Here is a 24,966-nt window from a genome sequence, read left to right on the forward strand (position 1 = left end):
AATCCCCTAGAAGTACAAAGTAGAGTTACATGAATAATAATTCAACAAAATTAATGCTGTTAAAATAAATTGTAGAGAAGTAATAACACCTTATTAAATATTACCTGTTCTGACACAGTTTTCATCTCCTTCTGATTTTCATTGCTAGAATATGAATTATCCTCAGTTCTTTTCCTATTCATACGAATTCACATTTACACAAATGTGACTTAACTCCTAACACATTCTATAAAAATGTACATCCAGACACAATGCTTAAGAAATGTTACATAAATTCTTCACTTTCAATGCTGTTACCTAACCCTGTTTTTACTTTTGTACATTATTTCCCCCCCATAACATGAAATCAGCTTAAAATTAAAATTCATATAGTAAAGTAGAAAGCTTCTGCTGAGGGAATCTCTCCGAAGCAATAGTACAGAACATAAATACATTCAACAGTACTCAAAGGGAAAGATTTTATGCTACTTACCATTCTGCAATTTCAGGATGAAGGATTTTGTTGTTCACATTAAATCTATAAAAAATAAAAAATACAAATATTTAAAAATAGACACAAAACAGCAGAGACTACATATTTACTTTTCTTTTTTTTTTTTTTTTAACTGTGTCTTCTGTGTGGATGTGAAAACTTGTGAAAGCAAATATTGTATTGGAATTCAGTATAGATCAGTACAGATCCCAGTGAGGAGAATGCACACACTCATTTCACTGTGCAAGTATTTAATTTTGAAATACATGAGACTAAACCAGATACATAATTTTAAGAATGTGCAGAAACCAGAGTAACAGTATGTTCAAGTCATGTTTATTAAACTTCTTCTGACAAAGATAAAATGTTATCACTTCATTGCTAGGAGCGTGGGTTGGACCTGATCGACCTCCAGGGTCCATTCCAAATTGTTCTGTGATTTTAACTTTGCTCCTCAAATACCCTTCAATGAAATTAAACACAGTGAACTGCCAATTTCATCCTTTGTTTTAGGCCTTCCGATTTTTGTGTGCACAGAACGCGGCGTGTGATAAACAAGCTTGCTTAGAGGACTGTGAAAAGGAAAACAACCTCTCCTTGTCTTTTCCAACCTACAGAAGAGGCAAAGCAAAAGCTTCCATCTCACCTTGGCCCCAAACACCTAACTATTTTTCTGTTTATTTTCTACATTAGCAATTCATGTATTCTTGGAACTATTTTGAGGCTGTCTAAACAATAACATTACAGTGGCCAATAGAGTAAGAAGCTGAGTGATTAAGTGGAACACAAATGGATTTTCAAGCATTGTTCAAGGGTCTTTTTGCTTACAATTTAAATGTCTAAGGAGTGTTCTGCATCAAAGATACTTTTGTCTGACTTAAGACTGTTGGCTCTCTAGTTAGGGCATTTAAGAGAATTGAAATGCTCCAAGGCTCCCGAAGGATCTTCAGAAGAATACTGTAAGGCAACAATTCGTTTTCCCACATTTTTGTAGGAAAAATTAAATCTATTCCAGGTTATTAACCATTCTATATACCTCAGAAGGGATCAGCTAAAGCACAAATCCAATTAAAAAAATTATTTAGAAGTCACTTCTAATTGTACCAGGGTCTTCCTGCATCTTCAGATAGCACAAAAAACCCTGTATGTTTCTCTTTTTCAAAAACATATGCTCATAAACTTATAAAATCCTAACAAGGTGAAGGTTAATAGCTTTGAGTTCCTACTGCAAGACAGAAAACAACAGCTTATCACAACATTCAAGAAGGACAAGCTGTATGGTACTCAGTATTATGGGTATTAACTAGAAACCACTGGAAAAGCAACACATACAAAAAGCCCCAAGTCACAGAACAATGTATCATTATAGAATGAAGTTGGTCACTTGGAAACAAGAAAGTCTCATAAAACCAGAGAAAAAGGGAACTTTTTCAGTGTAATCACCACCATCCGAACAACTATTATCTATGTACACCAATGCAGAAATAATTCTGGAACGGAAAAGCCAGATAAATTTATACAGAACAAAATATATGAATGATATAGGAAAATCAGTCCATGAAAATATAAAAAAAACCCCCCAAAACCAAAAGCCTGAGCTCCCTGTTTGGCTGGAAAGCACACCAACTGGCACCACCACAGAAAACCAAGACACAGAAGAAATCAGCTGCAGCAACAGACATGAGGACTTTCAGTAATTGTCATTAGTGTGTCACACAGAAAACAGATCAATGAAGGCAGCTGTAAGGAGACACTGCAGCACTCAAAAAGCTCCAACACCAGCAAACAAGACAAGTCTAAACCCTGGTTACTATGAAGTAACAGAAGAAAATAAAGGGCAGTGAAAGGGCAGGTACAGAAGGCAGCTGACTTAAGACTCTGAAAATCCACATCTCTTCTCTCAAGAACCCGACACACTCACCTTAACCACAAGCACAAGTGTATGAAACCAAAAGCAAATCAAATGAGCCAAACAGTAAAACAGGATTGAAACAAGATGATGCTGAGGGGGTGGAGAAGAGGCAGGAGGTCATCAGCCAAATGGCAGTTTCACCTCTCACCTGAAAGACAGACTTTCTGATACAATGTCAAGAATAAAACAAGACCCTGAACCTCTGGGACACAGCATCAATTCAGATTTGGAAGAAAATCTGATCTACTGTATGTAGTTTTTTTGAAGAAGCCAACAATTAAGGACTGAACTGTCTCAAGTCCGCTCAGCTGGTGACAGCTGTGGGTCCTGTGCAAGTTGCCACAGGGCCACCTGTTTCCAATCACAGACTCCTAAAGGTACTGACTCAAATTATGCTTTGCTTTAGTTACCAACAAGACAGCTAAACAGACCACATCCTAAAAGTTACTGGTTAGTAATAAGCTCAAGGGGAAGTGCTTGTCATCACCAACAGGAGTACGTGAACCGTGTTTAACTCACATAATTTGTGCACAAAGTCCTACATAAAATCACTCTACCTTTTCCTCCCAGTTTTGATCCTCCTAGACAATAAACAACTTACTCTTAAAAACCACGGATCACTAATGTTAAGAGGATCATGTAGAGCAATCCAATTCTACTTTCTCTTGCAATTTGCAAATTGATAATACTTAGATGATGAGATATGTGGTCTTGAGGAAGAAAACAAATTGACATTTTGCTACAGTTGCAATCTGTAACATATTAATGTTCTCATTTAATCAACAGAATTAAAACCACTACACTGAAAGGCATGTCCAAATTGATTTCATACTCAGTTGTTCCTTAACATGCGAGACAACTTAATTATTTTTTAAAGCTAGAAATCTACACCTCCTGTATAATAATACTGTATAATGAGATCCTTTTTTGTCAGTTTAACAAACACACTTTGTGCGTATGTGGTGATTAAAACATATTTATACATGTTAGAATTCTCTACTCTTCTTCAACATGGAGAGTCCTCCTAATGACTGACCTCGCTACACAATAGGGATGAGGCCATTTAGATGGTCTCCACTGTCACACCCAACAAGTGCAGTTCTGAGGGAAAGTAATTCACTGAAAACCTTTAAACATTAGGTACAACCGCTTAAACTGTCCATCATTTACATCAATCAATTCCGATGATGAACAAAAAAACAAAACCCCAACACAGTCAGCAAAGATTTATTCAACAGTATTTTAGAGTATATGGCACACGACTATTTATCCAGGCAGGTTCAAAATCCGTTTTCTGTATGGTGAGGCACATCATCTCAAAGCATTTTTACAAGTGCTACATAATCGCCCCATTATTAGATCTAAAAAATTCATGTACATTTTCCAGTCTAAAAAATGGGTCCATGAATTAGGAAAAAGAACCCAAAACAACCAGGAACTAGCATCAATTACCAAAGAGAAATACATATTTCTGGGGAACAATGCATTAGAACTGCTTTAGAAGTCTGCCTTCTACATTTAAGCCATCTGAAGCAAGTGAGACTAAGTCACTTCCATAGGATTCCTAACAGCTGTAAACAAAGCTGACCCGAGGGGAGTTACCAGGAACAACATCAGTAAATGGTCCAGGTCTCCTAAGTCCCTGTCCCAGACTGCTCCCTCCACTGAACCACTGAGCAAGGCAACTTCCCAAGTACAGCCATTCTCCATTTTCACAGATTGTAGCCACATACAAGGTTTTTTTTAGTACAACATACTTTGCTGTATGAGAGAGCTACACATAAACTAATGGAAACTATGATACCATTCACTATTATGGGCTCTATCATCAGCCCATAAAATCAAGTTTGTTCACTGCTAGCACAACATAACTTAGGGGACATCTTCAGGGTGAGCAGAGAAATAACCAATGACCACAGCAGTCATTTTGTCTCAAATTACTATTTATTCCAGTGGAAAAATTAATCAAATAGCTTAGGTACTTATGTTCCAGAAGAAGTTCAAAAGGCTTAAAAAGTAAGGCAGGGAAGCAATATCATTAGGGCAAGAAAAAGGGAGCTTGTGAGTGGAGCAGATGAACAGCCTGCAAAGACAGCAAGATTCAGTTTTTTCAGGAAATGATATACTATTGCTACTATTATCCACTGGAAAAAAAACCCAACAAACCAACCACTGCATCAGGTCACAGTCAGTTTACAAGAAAAAAGACAAATGGGAGCAGGAGGAACACAAAAGAGCCCTAGCAAGCAAATACATCTCAGCCAGGTAGCCAGAAAATGGAAACAAGAACTCAGGAATAAAATACGGCATCATAGGTAGGGCAGAGCCCAGCCGAGCAAAGGACAGAGGAGGCGGCTGATGAGGTGTAGTCACGGGCAGATGGGAGGGAGGGAGGGATGTGTGAAGGAACACATCGCGTGGTACAAACTCCATGGTTTTAGTCCTCTCAGAAGAAATAAATATGTATGAAATATATGCTTTTCTATAAAGGAAACATTTGATACAGGAGAGGTGGAAAAGTAGGAATGGTGAAATTAGTTTGAGTCTGTGTTGAAAATAAATCTGAAATGGGCTGTTTTATATGCAGTTACAAAAATCTGAGGAGAGTTTAAAAGGAAGTTCCCCCACCCTCCTCTGCACCCTCAATTAGCAGTGATCACTCTCCTCATGCTCGCTGTCAAAAGAGATGTGACAGCCCTGGAGAAGACAGAAGCAGGAGACTGGGAGATCAAGGGACGGCTGGAGTGACGAGTGGTTTGAGGGCATGGTATCTGTCAGAAGAGGGGAGTGGATCTTCAGCACATCCAACAACAAAATCAATGAGTGCTCTTCCATACCAGGAGCGTGGGAGGGGAAGACACCAACCAGATCTGTCAAAGGCAGCAAAATTAACAACTTGGTGCCTAAGGGTGGAGAGGGATGAGCATATCCCAGGTCTCAAAAGAGAGGGACCTGCTGACCAGCTGGAAATCACCCCTAAAGAATGGAGAAGCACTCCTCCCAGAGCACAGCGACAGCATGCTCACTGCAAACTGGGAAGCCAGTGACAAAATATCATTAATCCCTTTAAGTGTTTCAGGAGACATGCTATTAAAATCTCAAATCAAGTGCTAAATAAAGTGGCTTCCTACCTTAATGTTGACTAGTAACAGAATGCATTACTAATTAAACTCTAGTGCTTTGTGAAATTCAGGGGGGGGGAAAAGGGCTTTTTGGTACTTCAAACAGACCTTTGTGCATCGTTCCCATAATTAATTACTGCTGGAGTTAATAAATGTTTATATTTCACGTGGAGGTGTCTCAGATAAAACTGGAGGTATTGCTCCACACAGATTTTGGAGTCCACCCATACCTGGAGAGCGTAAGGTAACTGAATGTCTACTTGGTCAAAGCACCAGAACATCACACTGCTGCAACAGCAGAGAGAACACCAAATATTCATTAAAAACAGCTTGCTTATTTTTTGGAATAGTTTATATTTAACTCACTGGGCAGCAAAAGGTGCCTAACTGTCTGCCACCTTGGTCCCCAATATCCCTGACAGAACCATTAAGTTTCCATTCAGGTTGTAGAGGGGAGAACAAAGTAATTATGGAATCAAATTCCAGATTTCTGTTCACATGACACAGAGAAAAGATGATCCCAGCAGAAAGCATGCTCTCAGACTACACAGAGGCCAGTGCCCAGACTTGAACCAAATTCTGTGCATTGTGATCATCACTGCATAAGTAATATGCTGTCAACAGAGGTAGATGGAGAAAAATAACAGTGGGGTGACTGGGAGTCAAGTATCATAAAAAAAAGGTCATCTACTCAACATCTCAGCATGAGTGTTTATTTTAACAGGCTTTTTAATGGGGAGTTTTGTTTCTTTTTTGCCATTCACTTGAGCTAAAATGGAAAATGATCTCATTTTAGGACATTGTAACAGAATAGACAGTTGTATTTCATTCAAAATTGAGACCATCATCCTCACATCCCAGAGCAGGCTGTGATGTATTTTTATTTACTGCCTTTTCAAAACACTGCATGCAAAAGGACATTTTCACCCCACTAGTAGCCAAACTTCATAAAAAGACAACATCAAGTGACACTAAAAGATCACATATAGGCAGAAAGGCGATCTTTTATTTTATACCTGTAATGTAACATCTTTTCAGAAGATTGTGCCTACCAGAATCCTTAATATCTACCTTAATACTGTACAACAAAGGCACTAAGAGAAAGCTAGTCTTAAAGATTCATTTTTCTGAAATCTGAAAACCAAGTATTCCAATCCCAAAAGTGGAAATGGAGGTAAGGGGATCTGAAGGTAAGGGGATTGGTCTGTCTGGTTTTTAGATATTTAAAGCAAACACAGAGAAACATTGGATGACCTTGATGCAAAAGAGAACCAAAAAAAACCCACCATTGTATTTCAAGTCATTAGAAACACGCCAAACATTTTATTTACAAAGAAATACCAATACATTTTATCTGCCATTCAACATCCTGTCACTAGGAAAAAACGTAATTTAATGTGAAACATAAAATTAATTCAACATAACCATGCAACAACTACTGTACAAAAAAGCCTTTTCACTTACTGGCTGATTCCCTCAAATGAAGCTTCTTTGGAGACGTTTCCGCTGTCAGTATTAACACCGCGCTAGGAGGGAAAAGATTAAAAGGACCATGATTCTGAGCCAAACACAAGTATTTAAAATTTAAATCACAGGGAGAACCTGACTGCACTAAGTCTTTAGGAAAACTTTTAGGAAAACATAAGTTAACTTGAACCACTATAAATAAAAAAACCCTCAAGACTGTTTGTTCAAATGTAGACCAATATAAGAAATTCCTTGTTTCATAAGAGACCAGCGTAGAACTCAGGTTAGGATGTGCTTGCTTAAGAAAATCGTAAGCTTTGATTTCTAATTCCCTTATGTCTTGAGAAGGAGCTAGGAGACCTATATAATAATAAAGGACCAGGGAATAAAAAACAGGCTAAGTTTCTTATAATTTCATTTAAAAATAAATTATTACGCACTGCCTTGGCAATGTTTACTATTTAAATTTGCATGCTGCTCCCCTGCAGCTTTCCATTCAAGCAAGTAGCATAACCAAGAGCATTTTGGCTGCTACACAGCAGATGAACACTTATGACATGTTTCTGGGAGATCCTGTGGAGCAGCATTACAGTTCTGTATCTGGAATGAGACCACAGGAGGAAAGGACCAAGTTTCCATTCAGCTAGCGGAAAGATAAGTGCTCTTCCCTACTCTGTAGAGTTCTGCACAGCAGTGGGAAAAATGTGAAAGCATCACAGCTCCATCCTGTCAGCCAGGAATTAAGTGAAAATTCCTGATTAGAACAGGAAGCTCACACAGTGACAACTAATCAACAACCTGATGTACAGAAATGAACGGTAAGAAGCACAAGATGGTCAGATATTCCCTTTCCCACTCATTTCTCTTAAAGAACATCAAAAAAAGCTATAGGGTCATGTTTTATATGTGCACGTGTGTGTACATACAAATAGAAGTGGAAGAAAGACTGAAAACTATTTAGAGCGTCTGTTCTTACTGGATAAAGAAATCAGATCTCATGCCATGTGACTGCTTAAGGAGGGATATTTTCCCAAAACTTCTATCTGGCAACTATCACAGGAAAACAAGAAATCCAGAAGCTGTCACTGCATTTGCTGTAAGGGAAAGCTCAGAGTCAGCAAATCATTTCTTATATAGATTGGAAATAAAAAATCAGATACTCTTAATAGTGGGAGGTTTACAAAACATCTGTCAAGGGAAGAATCTGCGGGAGAGGTGATGGGGAAGAACAAACTTGCAGGCTTTACATCCATTCATTCATCCTTCTTCCAGAGAAATAAGCAAGCACCATCCAAAATACTTGTCAGGTATATGATATCACTCTCTCCTCCCAGAAGCTGTTCCTACCAACCCATTCAATGCAGAAAATATCCCCTGAATCCTTGTGAGATTCCCACAGAAAGGCCCTAACATGCTCATGACATGACCAGAGCAGTATAAGAGAAAAATGGGGTTTGGAGTCACTGTACATAGGCTGGAGGATAGCATGGCTGATGTCAGATGGGCTTGTCATGCTTTAACAGAAAACAGATAAAGCTTTTGGTGGAGAGAATATACACTGGAAGGCCAGAGGTTACAAATGTTGAGATCATGGAGAAGAAAGAAGATGAGATGTCTATACACAGGTAACTTCAAATTTGGCAATATTGGGGAAGAAAAGAGGGAATGACAGTGCAAAGAAATACTGAATAAATTGATCTCCTTATTGAAGAAAATGGAGAAAATGAAGAAAATTCTTCAGAATAATATGACTCACCAAAGTAAGGAGCACAGCAGGTTTCTTTGAAGCCAAGACACTGGAAATCTAAAAAGAAGTTTTAGATTGCTATTATTATTTTCTTCCTTATAATCACATTGATATCAATTTCAACAAGCTGCAAAGATAAAAAATGTTCCCCTGATATCTTCCAGATATTGTAGTATTACCTGACACTTGCAACAAGATTCAGTAGATCACAAAATATATAGACAGAAATGCAGTGCTTAAGTTGGTGGTGTCCTTTAATTTCATAAATATTAACTATAACTTAAGTCTATTGCCATAATTTGGAAAACAGAAGAAATATGAGCCAAAAAGCTGTAATGTCACACAGAAATAAGGAATAACAAGATACTCTGTATCCTCAACACACTATTGCATATAAACCACACATGCATTAATATTATTATGTTACAATGTGCCAAATACTTAGTAATGAATGTTTAGTGCTATTTTCACTGGGTCATCTTTTACTAATACTTCTGTTAGTATCTTTGAAACTTTTAGAAACTGAGAACAAAATCATTGGGCTTGTAGAGAACTGGGCTTTCAGAGTAGCTGCAGAAAGGTGGGCAATGAATTACACATTCCTGGGGCAATGAACAGATGATGTAATTTCACAGAGCACAGTTCTACCAACTTTAAACCAGCTTAAGCACACTAATAATATTAACAAAAGAGAACGTATGTCAGTGAGGTATAAAAATACCAATTCCACATTACTTTTTTTTTTTTCTCCTCCCCATGAAATACCAACATTACACACTCACATAGGCTGGACATGAATCTATTCTGTAAATAATGCCCCTAGTGCCCTGATGATGGAAAACCAATTTCTTGGCAAACCAGGCAAAAGTTATAGACAGAACCTTTGAAAGCTCAACAGATTTGTTGAAATCTTCAACAGCTTCTACCTTCAATCCATGTAGTTGAGGCAGAAAACAGCCTTTATGTTGGGACAATTTACTGGTCTACATAAAGAGCTCTTTTTCCCATCAATTAGTTTTTTAAGCAGTAAGGAAGCAGAGAACAGAACTGCAATAAAGGCATTTGTTGATGGAAACTGACCCAAAACAACTAAGGTGACACAAAATAAATGTGATTTTAAAAAAAAACCAACACATATTTTCCACTTGCAATTTTCACTGTCTGACAGATGATCATTGGAGTGCCTGCGCTCTACATGACTCCAACTCACACACATCAAAAAGTAACCTCTCCACAGCTTCCTCCATCCTCAGCTACTGAAATACAGGATCAAACCTCACTTCACTGCTGGACTCATTATGAAAATGAAATGAAACATCCTCATAGCTGATGAGAGCAAAATCTTTGGTCTAGTGAGTCGGAATTAGTGCTCTGCGTGGACAGAAGTATCAGAGCCTTCCTTTTCAAGCTGCTCTCCATGAAAATCACCCACAGACCTTGGCAGGAATACTGTCCTGTTGAGCCTTCCTGCCAAAGAAAAGATAACTGTCCAGGTGTGTAAGTATACAAACATCTGTTCAGAAATTAAATGAGAAACCTAACTAAGCAAGTCACACTTGCATTTAAAAATATTAATATATTTGCTTATTCAAATATTGAATGATTCCACATAAACGAAGAGTAAGGCAGGCAGCCTTTCCTCACAACTCTTTGGAGGCAGAAAATAAAGGAAGGCTGCCAAGTCAGAGCTAGGACATGTAACCTCCCTGACAGCAATCTCCTCAAATCTCCAAGGCATTGCAAAAAAATGTATTTAGCAACATGTTTCTGTTGGATAAAGACACAGACTGACAGGCCTCATGATGCACAGAATATATTTATGAGACTGTCTTTGGATTAAAACCTGGTGTTCAGCTCAAAATGGCAGCCTTAAAAAAAAAAAAAAAATCCTACAAGTGCTTTCCAGTAACTAGGTGGGAAAAAAGTCAGGAGATATTCAGTAACCAGAGAACTAAAATTAAGCAAAAGCACTGCTACATACCGATTGTTTTGTATTCACAGAAAAACATTCAGAGACACAGACAACTCACCTCGTGCACATAGTGGACTTCATCCACAGCGTATTTTTTCTTGAAGAATTCAGGGGGATGAATCCTTTGGAAAACAAGAGAAGAAACATTTTGGTTTAGCTTCACTGTCATATTTAATCAGGCCACAGACAAAGAAATAACGTCTTTTATTATCACAACAATAGAATCAGATATGAAGAATGCTTTCATAAACTTATCCTTGACTTCCTTTCTCAAAATAGGAGATTACACAGAAAGTTGCCACAGCTACAAAAATGAGTGAACTTTAACCCAATCCATGCTTGGTACTTAGATTTCATGGTCTTCTCATGAATTAAAGGGGTTTTTCCCCCCATTCACTCTACACAGGACAGTTTTGTTAAAAGATTTTTACCATGCCATTTGTATACAACTCTCCAACTCACCAGACATTGGAACGATGTGGAAATAGCAAAAGACCGGTTTGCCCTGTGTTATATTCAAACAATGAACAAAACATTAATTTTCTACCCCTCTGATGTGAGCCCAAAGGAGACTGAGCCAAAACATTAATTTTCTACCCAGGTAACCCCTCTGATGTGAGCCCAAAGGAGACTGAGGGCTATTAAGACATGGATTCTGCCATCTCTATTCCTCATGACACCAGAGATCCACTCCTCTAACCCAGCAGGGTGTGCAACTTCATGTGTCCATCTCCAAAAATAAGTAATTTCTGCCATTATGGTGTTCTCAAACAGTAAATCACAGATTTAAAAAAAAAATATATTTATTTGTGAAAGTACTACTCAAAAGTAACACAAAAATACCTCATTATATGTTCCCTTTTTGCAATGATCTTTTTGTGGACTCTTCCTTCCCATCACTGCTGGAGATTTCAAAGTAATTATTATTTATCTTCTCTCCCTGGCTAAATTCACTTATAATTAAAAAAAAATAAAAATCACTACATCTTCTTATATTTCTATACCCTGTATAGTTCCCTTACCTTCAACTTTTGCATACTCTGTTTCTCCTACAGGCATCTCCTTTTTCCCTGCTTCTTTCCTTACACATCCAAGTACTTTAATATTCCAGAAACGCCACAAACAGATTCAGCACTTTCCACTTTTGTTCTCTTTTATAGTCTTAACCAATTAATCTGGTATAAAAAGAATCTGTAAAACCAGCTAATTTATGGACAATAGTAATTTATGGTAATATAGGCTCTTTAGAGCAATACCTCCTAAGCACCATTTACAATTAGCTGCATCGTTTGAATCAAATAACTGTTTCTTGTAAAGTAAATATTTCTTAAAAGTATGACCACAAATGTGTTGGATTTTATTCACTTCACTTAATGCAGTTTAAGTAAGAGTAGGTCTCATTTTCCAACACACCAATAAGAAAAATTGTGTCTTTTCACAAGCTGGTTTTCAACTTTTTTGTTTTGTTTTTTGTTTGTTGTCTCCTGTAATTGTGTGTTCTACAGCACACTAATTTAATTCTTTGATTATGGTAAACATTAATCCATTATTGATTCCATTCCAGCTGTAATCCCTCTAACACCTCTTCTTATGTAGACTATCCCTCTTCTGAGGAACAGAAGTAGCTCACCACTCTTTCAAGGCTGAGCATTTTTTCTCTGCTTTGAGAGAGATCCATAAACCTCCATCCTCTCTCTCAGTTATTCAACTAGGTCATTTTCCAGACACTTTCAACTCCCTCACACCTAATGACAAGCTGCCACATTTCCCAGATGCGTACCTCCTTGCTGGTCTTGTTCTTGCTACCTTGCTCAGAAGTCAGTAAGACTTCTAGTATGAAGCAGAGAGCCAGACTTCTCAGCTCCTCTCTGAGGCACTCAAGGCTCTGTCTCACTTTTCTTCAGCCATTTAGCACCTCTGACTAGATGGTAAAATAAATTCACATCTACTTCCCACAAACTATCACCCCCTACCCATCCCATAGGAGCCACGATGCTTCAGTGATGAAGTCACTTCTCCCACTGGGAAGATATCTGCAAAGATCTACCCTTTGGCAGAGCCATACGGATGAAAGGATAAAGTGCACATGGAAGTCTAAGAGCAGAAAAATTCTGTACTGTCACATATAGAGAAGCAATACAGAAGGCAAAACAAAAGCTCAGGGAGAAAGAGGAGCAAAGATGATGAGGAGCAAAGATGATCCTCATTGAGACCTTTCTATATTCCCTCCAGTCTCTTCAATCTTTTTCCCAGTTTAGTGGGTATCTATGAAAGATTGTTATGTACCAACATCATAGTTACTGTAAAAAAGTACCAGTGTAGAGCTCCTCAGCAGATACAGGGCTCAGTATTCATTTTTATCCAATATAAATGCAAAACAGGCTAAAGTCTGCCCACCACTGTTACAGGGAACAGTACCATCCACAGAATGCTCACTGGCATCATGAAAATCAGATGCTACTTTCAGTTATGGTAATTTCAAGTACATCTGATACTTCACAGTGATGAGGAGTACTTCTCTCTGCAAATGACTCTCAGGCAGGTAGAATAAGTCAATTGGTTATAATTTTCAGGTTTGGCTTTGTCTTTTGTAACGCTGCTATGGGTTGCCAGTTTCAAAATTCTGATTAATCACTGCAGAGACTACATGCAAAAAAAATCCACAGCAAGTCATAAATTAATTAGAAGGGTTACCCAAGTGGAAGATATGATCCTAGATATTATTGAATCATGTCTCTCTCCTTACCTATCAAAAAAACTCAAACTTTTGTAAACAGATGTGAACAGAAGCAATGGCCTAACTTTACAGCCTTTTTTTTTTTTGGAGGGGAAAAAGAATGTGCAAAAATTTTTAGATTCATTAGCAACGTAAATTAGCAAAAGCCTACAGAGAAAAATGCACTTCCGCCCCCAAAAGGCTCAGTATCCTTTTCCTGTTGTTTTATAGCTCCAGCCAAGCAAATATTAGTACATTAGAGACGTCAATAGTTAGCTTCCAGAATAGTAGGAGTCATCATTTTCATTATCTTATAATGCAAATAAGCAACTCCAAACTCCTGGAACTGCATCGTGCCCAAGTAGCTAGGCAAAAATCTGGCACCTCTTGGTTAATGGCCATTAGAAAGAAAACATAAGAGTCCAGCACTTCTATTTATTTACAAGAATAATACAGTAAAAAATTATATTTTGAAGCTTTTATATAGATGGACAAAATTCAAACCTCAATTTTTTTTGTGATGTTGTGTTTTCACTTTAAACCCAATAAAAACTTGGTCTTATTGTCTAAAACCATTTTGAAGCTGTTGTTCGTTACGCTGCACAAGAATTCATAACAGCAAATCTTAAGAGATTTGTACAAATTTGACATTACCGTAAGAATTCCATTAAGCAACATTTCTTTGTATTCTAAAGGACTCTGGAGCAAGAGCCTCATAATACCAACACGACAAAAGAGTGTTCTAGTTTTCAGAACTGCATTCAGAAGAGAGGTACAAATGAGACGGATCTAAATCACAAATGTCAAAGAAAAACTGTGAACAGAATTTATAACAGCTGATAGCTATTCCTGAAAGAAACGCATCTAAGCCAACTGCTAATATATTTGCAGCCTAATTGCTGATACACATTGATATGTATATATTTTCATTTGCATCTAAATGGTCTTCCAGACAATCTTCAACATATATAACAACTTCTTCCTATTGGTCGCTTTGTATTTCCATTTTTTAATGCTTCTAGGACAGATTTTAAGTTTTCAGTTTTCACAGTGGATCAGCTCTAAAATGAAATTCAGCTTTTCCTGAAGTAGTTCAATTTAGCTTTTCTTCAGCATTTCAGTTGGAGTTCCTAACTCAAGATTACTTATCTTACTGCATAGCCTAGAATGTAGAACTATTCCTACTGGGAAAAAATACTCTTAATGGCATGTTCATTACAAAAATTTGAGAAATTCTGGTTGGGACTAATTTCAAAACATTTTCAACAAATTCTACATTTTGTTACTAGATTATTACAGATGCACACTCAAACAGATACATACGTAATGACCTGAGCAACTTGAGAAGAGCAAGCCAGCAGCAGGAGGTCCCAAGCTTCCTCAAGTGTGGAAAGACCTGACTCCTCTGTCTCCTCTGTATTGTCTCCTGACCTGACTCCTCCTCTCTGTACTGTCTCTTCTGAAAGTTGCACAGGATTCCTCCCTCCCCACAATACGGATTAATCAAAAAGCTTTATAGCCTTCTGCACCCTGTTAACATCAAGAAGCCACAGCATTCGCCGCATCAACCAGTTCTGCACCAGTCCCCTAACAGACATTCAGTCTAAGAAAAGTCCACTGAATTTCAAGGTCCCTCCAGAGGGCTGTCTTAATTTCAGCACTACTTTTACATACCCTACATTTCCTAACATATCTGCAAGTGACTCACGGATTATAAAAGCCAGGGGAGATCAGTATAAGCACTTGTATTTCATCTTTCGTTTGATTTCTAGATGCTTTCATTTCCAGACATCTGATATTGTTATATGTCCCTCTCTCTTCCCTACTCAAAATTCTCACAGCAGCCTGGAGAAACCCTTGGTCAGCTCTTTTAAAATATTTGGATAAAAACATGACATTTAGGAGCTAGTCAGCTTTCTCTAGATTTACTGCTAGAATAGAAACTAGCTCATCACCATCGCTTTATAATGCTTCACATATTTTTTGTTTCTCTCAAATACAGAATTAAAATACTTTATTGAATATTAACTTCAATAACATTGCAGAAATGGCAGCTGCACCTTTTCCGTCTAGTAGCAGAAGCTGTCTGAAATGAAACTGCCAGTTTTGCTTTCTCTTTCATGTTGTCCTAATTCTTTGCCTTAAGCTTGTCCTGTCATCCACCCAGGACTGTTCACAGCTCCCCACCAGCAAAGTTCTCTTGTGATCAGCTTGTCAGCATAGGTAGACACATGAGAACCATCAGTATACATGTGAGTATTACAGACTCCATGTTCACTTACACATTACAAAAAAACAGTTTCTCATTTCTGTTGCTTTACACCTACACAATTTGTAATGAATCTTTAATATTAAAAATTTGTTATAAATCTGAATCTGGCTTTAGCCAAAAAAACCCAACCATTTGCATTAATTTAATGTATTTTTAAAAAAGGATCAGTAGGAATCTCTAAATGAAAGTCAACAACCATTTTCAGGATCTCTTAGTGTGTCAGGGAGGAAGACACCAAGTACTGACACAAAGCAAGACATGCCATACTAAAGATTATCTCCTGCAATTAAAATACAGATCCACAAGTCTTGTCCACTACTTATTGTCTTTCATATCCATAGCTCCTGGCAGTTCCCAGGAAGTGACTCTCTTACAAGCAGTAATTAGAAGTAAGAATTAACACAGTTGCAACAATAACCGAATAGGCAAATGTCAAAAACACTACTCATGACAAAGTCTACAGCAAAAGGATTTCTATACACAATAATGTTCAGGGTACATCACTCTCTTAAAACGTCCTACCAGTATTATTGCCTAAAATGCATGAAAAACTGTCCAAGCTCATATCACAAAATCGGAAGATTCTTGATGCAGTGAGACAGAAAAGCTAAATTACACGCTAAAGCTTTCTGCTTTACAAGGACGCAACAGTATTGCTTCCTCCATTCCACCCCAACTTTCACATTCAGGGTAACAGATATAAAACCATTTTGTGGCAAATGCATTTTGTCTTGAGCAAATAGTCTCCTCTAAGCAAAGTAAACGCCTACGTTAGCCTGCACACAGTGCCTGTTCATGGCACTGGGGCACACGCACATTTACTGCCAGCAAGTCATTGCACGAGTTACATCACATTTTTCCTCACTTACATGAGAGGAAACACACGCACAAGGAGTAAATTGGACAAGTGTAGTCTTCAGCAATTGAAGTTCCACACGGTCAACAACTCATTTCTCAAGCCTTGCTAGAACGAGTTTAAAGAGTAAAATTTTCAGTGAGACTGCACACAAAGAGTAAGAACCCTGGCAAAAATTAAATGAGATGAATAGAAACACATCAGCAAAGCAGGCAGAGCTGAAGGTGGAAAGGGGATACAAAAAACAGTGTTTTAACGCTGTCAGAGATGCACCAATAAACTCCCTCCTCATTACAGTATCATCAAGTTAACAGATGGCAAAGCATTAACCAAACAAGAGGGTGTCGAAAACTGCTAGAAAGAACAACACAGGAGGTTTTACAAGTTTCCAGCAGATGTTCCTGATTTTGTCAAAAAAAAAAAAAAAAAAAGCAATCACCTATATATCCAAAAGGAATTTCACTCTCTCAAACAAGAAGATTAAAAGGCATGAAGCTAGATTTAAAACAACATCCTACTAATGGGCTCACTGGTATCAGAGGCAGCCTCCAGCGATGTCCTGACTGCCCTAGCCTTACCTGTTTCCACATTTCTCTAGATTCCTGTTTTTTCCTTTGAAAGACAGAAATACCTGCATACATGTAAACTCAGACTCCTTGCTCCTTTTGATACAGTCCAGAACTAGGTGGATTTTGAGAAAATAACAGGATTTAAAAGAAATTGAACCAAAGATAAAAACTCAAGCTGATTTAACAGGAAAAGGCAACCAGGGCTGTAACTGAAGCCACATCTAGCAGAGGGACATGTGGACTAGGTAGAGTCCACATGCACAATGCTGGACACAGGATGATGATTATATGACACTGGACTTCCCAGTGCTACACACAGATTAAGCAGAAGCAGAATAACTACAAGCACATACAGACTGTTGGACTTAAGAAACCAGAAATAAAGTATTGAGGAGACTCTCATCGTTCTTCCTAATAAAAACCAAGCTCTGAACCACCTATTTCATCTACTTCAAATACACAATCTCACTGATCCTGCTCAGCAATTCCCACCACAGGCACTCCCAAAAGATGAAAAGTTCTTTAGGCTTTCTATAAATTCTACCTCCAGAGGTAATGCCTCAATTAGACATTTAAGAGATACAATCAAGAGCTACCAAAAAACCAAAACCACAGAACACTTGCAATTGGTAACCTTTGTTTTATTTGTCTCTGCAAATAAAATTCTTCCTTGGAGAGAAGGGCTCTATATTAGTACATAAAAAAAACTCTAACAAAGGAAATGTTTATACACTGAAATCCCTGAAAGACTTATTGTAGCATACAACTGCTGACAAATACTCATTAGAAAGCTCTCTATCCAAAAAAAGCACAAAAACCATTGCAATGGTTAAGAGACTAAGTGTAATTTCTAGGTCACTATATAATACCAGTGTTCCACTCAAACACTGGTCTCAATTCATGCTTACCTGACTGAGAAAGGTACATACTGAATCTGTCAATAGCAAATGTTCTGCTTTTACTTTGGAAAAATGCCTATACTGGGAAGAAAACGAGCAATATTTTATGTGCCACACATAAAAGCACTATAGCAAGCTCTGGAATGTGTGCAGCACGTCCCGCAGCTCCCATATTAATCGCTAATACCATGAAAGAAAGCAGTGCTGATGTTCACAGCAGCATTAAGATGACCTGAACGGCTTTAAGAAGGGGATAATAATATTCCTGTCTTAAAACTTGTAAAGAAAACTAAACCACCAAGAAACTGATGGAACTTGCCACAACAACTCTTTGGGCACAAAGAAAACGCAGAGCCTACCCTGCAAACAGCGCCTGATCCACTATGCCACGCTGCCCCTGCAAGACAGAGGTATCTGGCATCAGACCAGGGCTGAGGCCACAAACTCCAGCACCCAGAGCTCCAGCAGGACACAGGCAAAGGGGTACACAGCAAGTAAAACACAATCTGCCTGATTTTTACTCACATTTAGCTTTTAAGAAGCATTTTTATTGATTATACTTTTCCCTATCCTATTTAATAAAGTAGTTGGGGTTGTTTTTCCTTCTTTTTACATTTCTCAACAAAAGCAGGGGGCTTTCAGAGAGTCCTTCCTGAGCGTACAGACAGACACAGCACAGCTTGCCTGGAATAAAAAACCTAAAGAAAACAGTTAACATTAAGAGCTGAGAAGATGGAATTTTAGAAGTGCAGGAGCAGAGGCACCACTGTAGGTATTTCACTTGAGAGTTTTTTCATTGAAGAGGCTTTTTAAATGCAGGCTGACGAGAAGCAGAGAGCTCTGCACTCAAACCAGGCAGCATGGAGGTGCAGAGCCTTGTCGGAACACTGCTAGAAAATCCCCATGGGCTTTTCTTTTGCTACAGCTTACCTTCCTACCAGCAGCAGCTGAGTCCTTGGAGGAAAAACACATGGGCACACCTGATCAAAAGAAAACTTGGATTCTCTGATATTTCAAAACTTTATCAGGAGTTTATATCACTGAACTTGACACTCCTGCTAGCACATTAAATAAAGAATAATTAAGAAACGCCTGGTGAGGGTTATCAACATTCCCCCTCATACCACAGGCATGAGACATGCATAGGCAAGATGTAACTTTCTCATGTTGTGGTGGGATATTAAAAAACTCTGGTGCAGCATCGTCAAGCAGATTTACTTTGCCCTCGTTCTTTTTCTAAACACACCTGAATGAAAAAAAAAAGGAGAGAAAAAAGAAGCACTCAAACACTTACTAAACTGCCAAATTGTGCATCCAGCTAGAGGTGCATGCTGACAGAAACTGCAAATCAAAGAACTGACATAAATTACTAATGCTATAAATAGTACAATACTATAAATACTATAAGTTATTATTACTGTTTAAAACATTCTCAACAAGAAATACAAGGAAACTTAAGCATCTAGAAATAGTTACTGAAGTAAGAGTGACAGAAACAGTACACATTCATCCTGTACCAGCAAGGCTCATGGACATTTAGAATACTGGGACAATGACTAAACAGACCGTTTGAGAATTCAGAGCACTCGAGCAGCACTGTTTAGAGAAAAACAATCATCAGTAAAGTGGCAAGAGCAATCCAGACACTAATTATTCTGTAAAAGTAATTTTTATCCACAGAGAAATACTGTAATAAATGAATGGGAGACAAGAAATGGAAATCACTGTACTATGGAGAGAATTGGAATCATGGAAAATAAGCAGCATGGGGAATTGCACAAGTAAGTTTTGTCAATCAAAAGCAAACAGCTTTATTGTACAGTTTTGAAAGGATCAGATGAAGGGTAAAGCAAGAGATGTACTACCCGAATAATAGTAAAACATTGGATAAAAATCTCTCTCAAGACTGTTACTCTCCAAAATCAACTCAAATTGGCTTGGACAGGAACACTACAATGTGACCTGAAACCCAGTGACTAGTCATAACAAGAAAGTGAAAAGCCTAAAGCAGAAAATAAAAATAAGTAAACAAAAAGATGAGCTTTTCAAGAGCTAGGAAACCCTCCAACCACCACATTGAAAAGTGCTGTATCAATTTAGACTGATGTGCTCAGAAGTTAAAGTGATAAACACTAATGAACTGCAAGTCATGATCAGTGGAATACTGCAAAAAAACCCAAAAACCTGATGCTAGACTGAATAGTTCATGAGATCCACAGATGGCAGTTCCAGTTGGCAACAAACTTTGCAGATAAATTGCAATTGCTAGTTGGTACAAAAGAGAAATAAGATGACCTAAAGTGGTTTAAAAATGATTTATTTTTTTTTTAAACAGCAAAATAAAGATTCAGTAGGTAGGGGGAAGGGACAAATGACACTAAGAGATCAAATTGATGGACATGGAAAAAGAAAACACTAAACATATTTAATTTTAGAGAAAAAAATTACAGAAAATATACCAGGGGATGATATGGCAGAGCAGTTCAGAAGGTAAAACCAAAGACCCTTCTAGAGTACACTGTCTGAACACACAGCTCCAGAACATGCTATGGAGAAGAGAACCTTTACACAACACATCAGAAAAACTCACTGAGAATATGTCCTTCATTCCTGCAAAATCTACATCAAGAAGAACAATTAAGGCAATTTAGTTTGTTCCCTACAACACCCACGTGCATCCCACTACCTTTCCAAAGAGTTGCCTCCAATTTTGGCTTGCATAGAATGGCTTAATACAGACCTTGCCTTCTTGTAGCCAAGCCTAGGGCTAATTAATGCACCAGTCTCAGCCACCATGGTATAGTCAGATAAACATACCGTGCTGTACATAATTTAATACTCACAATTATTCTAAAGATAAATGCCACAAAATTTAACCCATCCTCACTAAGAAAACGAGATCAAGAAAGGGATTTCTTAGCTTCTAATTTTCATGGTCACATACAGTCTATAGGCGGCAAAAAAACCCGGTAAAAAGGTTAAATAGCCTGAAAAGCTCCTTTTTTTTTTTTTTTTTTTTTTTTACAAAAGCACTCAGGGAAAAAGCAAACAAACAAAAAAACCAACCACATACTTTGGCACTTTTTTCCAAAGGCAGTAAACTTCTCAGCTTTGCTGAAGTCAGTCAAGTTTAATCACCAAAATCAAAGGTTGATTTCGGCTGTAACCTACTTAGAAAATGATTACCATGTTTAAAAAGCTTCCTTATTAGTTCACTGAGAAATTATTAACTTTTGCAAAGCATTTCACTGTGCTTTATTACAGCTCCAAAGTGCCACACCAAGGTTCAACTTTGCAAATACAGATAGCTTCCAATCAAATTCATGGAAAAACTTTACTTACAGTGGATGCAATGCTAGATTAATGTGTTATACTTACCAATCAGCCAGCAGGGCTTCAATGAAAACACAGGAAATTGCACACAAATATTGCTCTGTCCCATTTAATGTGTATTTCTAATGTTAGAGCATGAAAGCGTTAAATATTTTTGTTTTCCGTTAAAAACATGCTTTATGTGGCAAAGCAATTAAGTTATTTTGGCATCCACTCCACATAAAGCAGCTGCTGTACAGTATGTTTTACTTTATAAAATATCTTTAATCAGCACACTGACTAGTTCTGTCATTTATAATTAAGGAGGTAAATGGCAGGTGCAGCATTAATTAGTGAAATTGAAGTCTCTTTGCAAGACATGCAGTCATACCAACTTAATGCTTCCTAGGAACAGAAATGATTGCTAACAGCTTTGCACCACAAACTTGACCAGGTAAGACCATGCTGAGAAAGACAGCATTTACAACACAGTTACACTTCGGATGCCTTTACAATCTTATATTACCAGATTAATTTCTTAAACTCTTCCTCCTAAAGTAAGAATAGAAAAAATACTTCAGGAGTACAAAAACATGCCCACTAAGCCATCCTGTGAGTCTTTGTTTTCTGCCTTAGAAACAAAGGGAGGTGCAGGGAGCAGAGGACCAGATCAAGAGATAAGCAAATAGGTTCTCTTAGTTGAAAAGATTTTCCCAGTCAACAACTAAGAAATGGACTAGCCCAGGATTTGGAGAAATGCCCACCCACATTTAAAAATAGAGCAACTGTTGTTGCAATCCCTTCCCAACATGAAAGTAGGACCACCAGTCCTACAATTATCCTCATAACAATTCTGTGATTGCCACCTTAAGAGGTTGTGGGTTTTCTGGAGAACATCCATAGGCTGTGAGTCAAATTAAATCTCTCCTCCCTTATAAAACTGCAGAGGTTACTTTGGCTTGAAGGATGTCTAAAAGGTAACCTTATGGCTACTTACAAATCTTCAGAGCATACACATTCAGCAACAAGTCCTACAAGATGAGTAACACTTGCAAAGAAGTGGTAGCCACCCTCAACACCAGTACTACATGGCACTGGGCCCTCGGCAGACCACAGCCAGGGTGGTGCATTCATCATCTCCACGTTCACCTGTTCTCCAGAGTCCCCAGGCACCACCTCAGCATGCAAAACTGTTCATAAAAACCACTGCAGTTGGTGTGGTGAGACTAAAATAATTACAGTGTTCATGCTCTCATTTGTAAACCAATAGTCTGCTCATCTCCAAGCAAATGCTCTCAGACACTTCACTGGTTTTGGCCAAACTAAGACTGCAGTTCGAAAGAAGGCAAGAAGCCCAACTCTTGCATTACTTGAAGGCAAAAGGGTTAACCCTGCTGACTGCCACATCACCTAAGCTACGTTTCAAAAACAACTCAAATATGTACCCTTCTGAAGTGAAAGTACAACAGTACATCAAACAATACATGTAGTAATACAACAGTAGTAAAGCAGTAGTAAAGACCCTTCTGCATTATTTTTAAGAGAATCTACGCATTTCTGCCTAAACTCACACAGCAGAATCCCACATCTCTTTAAATAGAAAAAACACCAGGCAAAGCAACTGCACCCAGTGCTACGAACTAAAGACCACCTGTAGACCTCTGTAAAATACCAACCCCACAGAAATCATACCAGGCATTAATTGATTTGTGCTTCACTGATGTTAAACGAATGTTTCTTCAGGGGGTAGGTAGTGACTTCCACATGCACAGAAACAAGCACATCCAAGGCAAACTATAGCAGATAAACAGCAGCGGATGGAAAGCAAACTTATCTGTGTTTTTCTTTCAGTGCTAATTTTGACTTAAAATTGAGTCTTTGGGGAATGAACACAATCCCTAGCTGTGTGCAGTACCCCCTGCCAACCACCTTATGAAGAACTGCTACTGACTCACAAATGAGTTATTCATCCATCCTCCTTCTGACAAGCAGAAAAAGTACACGACCACGCTGACAGAAGAGAAAACAAAGATTTAAACAGAGGGATACAGGAAGAGTAAGGAGGAGAATTTAGAAAACAAGGATGCTGTGATAAAGACAATTTGTTATACTCTGCAAGAAGACACAACAACAATAAACCATTTCTAACCAGACTTGTAATTCTGTAAATGAACCAACAACAAGCACTGCACAAACAAATCAAAAAGGACCATTTATAAACACCTAAATATTTTGTTTGAATATGCAAAATGAGGCAGTAGAATTTCAGTAATATTTTTAAGCCTTTTCAGATTAGGCACAATCAGCATGGGTATGAAACAGCTGATTTGAACTAGCAGAGGCAGGGGAGAAAGCTTTGTCTATAAACAGGAACAAGCACCACAATGCAAACAGACTGGAGAGAGTACACGTGGGGGTTAAACAGAACCTACCCTCCCAGACAGGTGCAGCTCTCAGCTGAAGTACTTCAGACAGCAGTATTCACATTTTTATGCTATCACAAACAATTTCATTTCCCAGGCAGGTCTAAGACAGTGATATCCATATAAACTCTCTGAGAAGACAGCAGCCATGCCCCACCATATGCTCTGGCACAGTTCAGCATATGGGATTGGTTGCAATTGTTTTTCTTTTCCCAAAATTAGCATTAAAATATAAGTGATAGCTTCAATTAGAATCGAAGCAACCTGAGCTCAAAATATTAAATCAGAAGTAATCCAATGTTCTGAGACAACGCAGACAACAAAAAAATTTACAGTTTGTTAGAGGGTGTAAATACAATTAAGACTGAGACAAGAAATGAACACATAAATAAATCAATTCCTCCATTAGTATGGCACTGAGCAATATTTACTACCAATGTGGATAGAGAGATGTTTATGGCATATTCATAGAAAAGAATTAAAATCACACTCCCCAGTCTGTCAGTTCATATAAAAAAAAGTATCAAAGAGGCTAAACTACCTTCTGCCATTCAAAAAGCTTCATTAGCTAAGGCAGCTGCAAACTGGTAAAGCAACTTGAAAAAGCCTGCTCTACTATTTAACTTGTTCAGTCTTAACACAAGACTTCTACTTTTCTTTGTGGTTCAGCTTCCTTTCATGGATACCATGAGATCCATGGGTTCCAGTTCTAAAGATATTCTCTACCAAATGGTGGTGGATCATTTGATATCATACGATCAATACCAATTGATCACATTTTGTGTCATTGTGTGTACATATCACTGCAATTCCCACCTAATGATCTGGTGGAAACAAACAAGACAGCATTCCAGTTCTACAGACAATTATGCCATATGAAGTACTCGGATATATTGGAACACAGTTAAAAGATATGTCTTACTTTCCCATCCAAACCGCATAGCTTTCAGGGAGTTGTGGGACAAAAAGCATGGATCTTCCAGTATCAACATCTACTGCTCCAAAGCAGCCTGCTTCAGTTACTCCAAAAGTCCAGTGAAAGTAAGATTCCTAGGTTAAGACAAAATATATTCTTAAAAGAAAACCCTCACTTCTACCAGCTCTAAAAATACACTACAGTACATACTAAGTCCTACTTCCGCATATCTGAAAGAGAGAGCTCTTGCTTTTGGACAAGGGGAAGTGGTTTAGGTCTAAAGCTTTCCAGACAGTTTTAGATTACAATGA

At 38.0% G+C, this 24,966-nt stretch overlaps 1 protein-coding gene across 1 annotated transcript in view; it reads right to left on the reverse strand.

Annotated features, from left to right (window-relative positions):
- The window catches only part of PEPD (peptidase D), a 134,638-nt gene that overhangs the window by 106,758 nt on the left and 2,914 nt on the right, over positions 1-24,966 (reverse strand). Inside the window, exons 3-7 of the mRNA XM_010174910.2 lie at positions 24,662-24,789; positions 10,751-10,814; positions 8,730-8,777; positions 6,971-7,032; positions 473-517 (exon numbers count right to left, since the gene is read on the reverse strand). Of these exons, the coding sequence (XP_010173212.2) occupies positions 473-517; positions 6,971-7,032; positions 8,730-8,777; positions 10,751-10,814; positions 24,662-24,789 (347 nt within the window). The remainder of the gene's footprint in view (positions 1-472; positions 518-6,970; positions 7,033-8,729; positions 8,778-10,750; positions 10,815-24,661; positions 24,790-24,966) is intronic.

This window comes from Antrostomus carolinensis, unplaced genomic scaffold (assembly GCF_000700745.2).
Source record: "Antrostomus carolinensis isolate BGI_N321 unplaced genomic scaffold, ASM70074v2 scaffold14739, whole genome shotgun sequence".
NCBI lineage: Eukaryota > Metazoa > Chordata > Aves > Caprimulgiformes > Caprimulgidae > Antrostomus > Antrostomus carolinensis.